At 30.3% G+C, this 2,551-nt stretch overlaps 1 protein-coding gene across 1 annotated transcript; it reads right to left on the bottom strand.

The window, feature by feature from the left end:
- Positions 1 to 376: 376 nt before the first annotated feature.
- On the bottom strand, positions 377 to 844 carry LOC133309295 (auxin-responsive protein SAUR72-like). Its single transcript, XM_061510058.1, has one exon. The coding sequence runs from the start codon at positions 842 to 844 to the stop codon at positions 377 to 379; it is 468 nt and encodes a 155-aa protein (XP_061366042.1).
- Between the last annotated feature and the right edge of the window lie 1,707 nt (positions 845 to 2,551).

Below are 2,551 nucleotides of genomic sequence, written 5' to 3'. Positions count from 1 at the left end.
CAATTATATTCACAATTCAAACCAATTTTATTTTCCAACTTAAGGGGAAGAATTAAACTAGTACTTGGTGCATTAATCCTCGTGGGAACGATACTCTACTTATCACTTTATTACTTGAAACGAACGGTATACTTGTCGATTTCGCAACAATATACTTAACTATATAGTTATATTATTTCAATTTTTCTAGTAATTAAGCTATACAATTACTACGCAAATGTATAAATAATCATTGCCTCATATCTTGGCATATGCAGATAACAAACTGAAAAACGTTAACAAATTTATTGGTTTTTAGGTGTACATACGTATTTTCGAATTCGTTTTACATCTCAGAAATATTCTACAATGGTAAGCATTACGAACTGATAACATACTATAGAAATTGGTTTATTTTCAGCATTTCCGAATCCACAACGCTATATGCACTATGATCTCTATTTATGTAACAAAAAAGGCGGGCTGGGCTGCGAAGAACAAAAGAAGAAAGCCCCTTGGCCCTTGTAATGACATGATCATCTTCGCAAGCCATCTCACCCAACACTTTGTAGAACAAATCAACGTTGCAGGGAAGCCAAATAGGGCCATCACTTTTAAACCCATATTCCAATTCTGCTTCTTCTAGCAGCGCCTTGAATAGTGGGTGATTAACAAACTCGGTCTTGACAACAAACCTTTGTCTATGAGGTCCAACGTATACTGAGAAACAACCCACAGGTGCTATTTGACCCTTCTCATAATTCTCGGACAATGATTTTGAAGTGGTTTTCAATGGTGACCTCTTGTTGCCACTGCCAGCTTTTAAAGATCGGCAACGCTCCCATGCCTTCAAAATCATCCCCATTAATCTTCCAAGTCCTGTAAATAAATATATTTGGAAACTTAGAAAGATCTATATGGGAAAAGAAACACACACATATAAATATAACAGGTTGTTCTAGCATGCATACCTGAAGATTAGGTTTGGAGGCCTTATTGAATAGCAGAGAGATCATATATGCTAGCCAATAAGGTATTTCTGAAATGAATATTGTATTAAATTTATATAGGGTTATATGGCGGAGAAGATGAATGCATGGACCACTATTTGGTGCGTCCACATATACCTAGTCGTTGTAGGTTGCCATTGTCATTTGTCACGGCCGCAGATTTTGAAAAACCAAAATAGATAGTTACCTCGAAAGTCAATGTATAAAATGACAAAAAAGAAAGGGTCACTTCCTTATCATAAGTTTCACTTATTGATCTTTCTAAGTTTATCAGCCGGCGGTTTGAGCTCAACAGGTCAAGAGTGTTTGATCATTTTAAATATTATTTTTGGAACCAGTCTAAAGTCTTAATCTTTATTCGTCTCCAATAAAATTGCCTCTCTCATAGAAAATATATTAGTTTATCAAATTTTTTTTTTTTCACTTCAACCCTTTCTCGTCATTTGGTTTGAGTTTTGGTAAAATTGATTGTTTTTTAATAGATTATTGTTAACACAATTGATATAACAGAAATTAATGTAAAAAGAATTTATTTATGTTTAAAAATGATATTTTAATCACAAATATTTTTTTTGAATGATGTAAGATAAAATTATTTTCGAACAAAATTATTATAAATATAAAATTATTAATATAGTCTTATCCACCAACCTAAGCTTTTGGGTTGAAATAATTCTTTATAAAAATTACTAAAAAATAAAAATCAATTTCTGTCAATGGTCTTTGCCCAAGCCAAACTCAATTTTCTATCAATAGAATCAATTTGAAACACACTTTTTTCCAACGCCATATGTGTGGTGGGGTTTCAATTATAGTTTGTGAATTTAATTTTAAATAAACTTAAATTTATATTTGGTTAAAAGTGGTTTTAAGTAAATTGATTTATATTTAGAAATATTTATTTTGAAAAGTGATTTTAACACAATAAATGTTGTTTAAATAATATAAATAAGAATTACTTTAAGATGTATAATTACTGAAAAAATATATAAATTTTGATTACAATAAATGTTGATTACAACTTTCTAAACGTTAATTAGAAAATTAATTTAGTAAAATTTATATATTTTTTCAGTAATTATACATCTTAAAGAAATATAAATATATATTCTATATGAAAAATTCAAAAAAATCAAAACCTCAATCATTAAATATTCAAAATATATTTAACATAATTCAACCAATTACATCCACAAGTCAATATTACACAAACTAATCAAAATATCAAAGTATAAAACATATACTCTAATGGAGTTAATGAAAAGTTATATCATCAAACTCAGACTCTCCTTGTCTTTCTCCACCATTGCCGTCCAAACCTTAAGGAACATTGCTTTCATTTTATGGTACAATGGTCATATGAGGTTCATCATCTACATCATTCTCATCTAAATTCAATTCATCTAAAATAATACATTATATGTAAGTTAGTAAATAAAATATACTAGACATGCTCAGAGCAGAGAAACCAACCAAGAAAAAGAGTGGATTAGTGAAGAGAAGAACCACCGCGACGGAGAAGGAAGACCGAAGAGTCGGAGCCGAAGAGAATAGGAGGAGGA

Source organism: Gastrolobium bilobum, unplaced genomic scaffold (assembly GCF_033153095.1).
Source record: "Gastrolobium bilobum isolate Gb01-03AN ecotype WA unplaced genomic scaffold, APGP_CSIRO_Gbil_v1 utg107099, whole genome shotgun sequence".
NCBI lineage: Eukaryota > Viridiplantae > Streptophyta > Magnoliopsida > Fabales > Fabaceae > Gastrolobium > Gastrolobium bilobum.
The sequence above is the reverse complement of the archived record's forward strand: the minus strand, read 5'-3'. Positions and strand labels throughout refer to the sequence as shown.

Bases quoted from the DNA above. Each gene is read 5' to 3' on its own strand.
- LOC133309295 (XM_061510058.1), bottom strand. From the start codon at position 844: ATGGGGATGATTTTGAAGGCATGGGAGCGTTGCCGATCTTTAAAAGCT.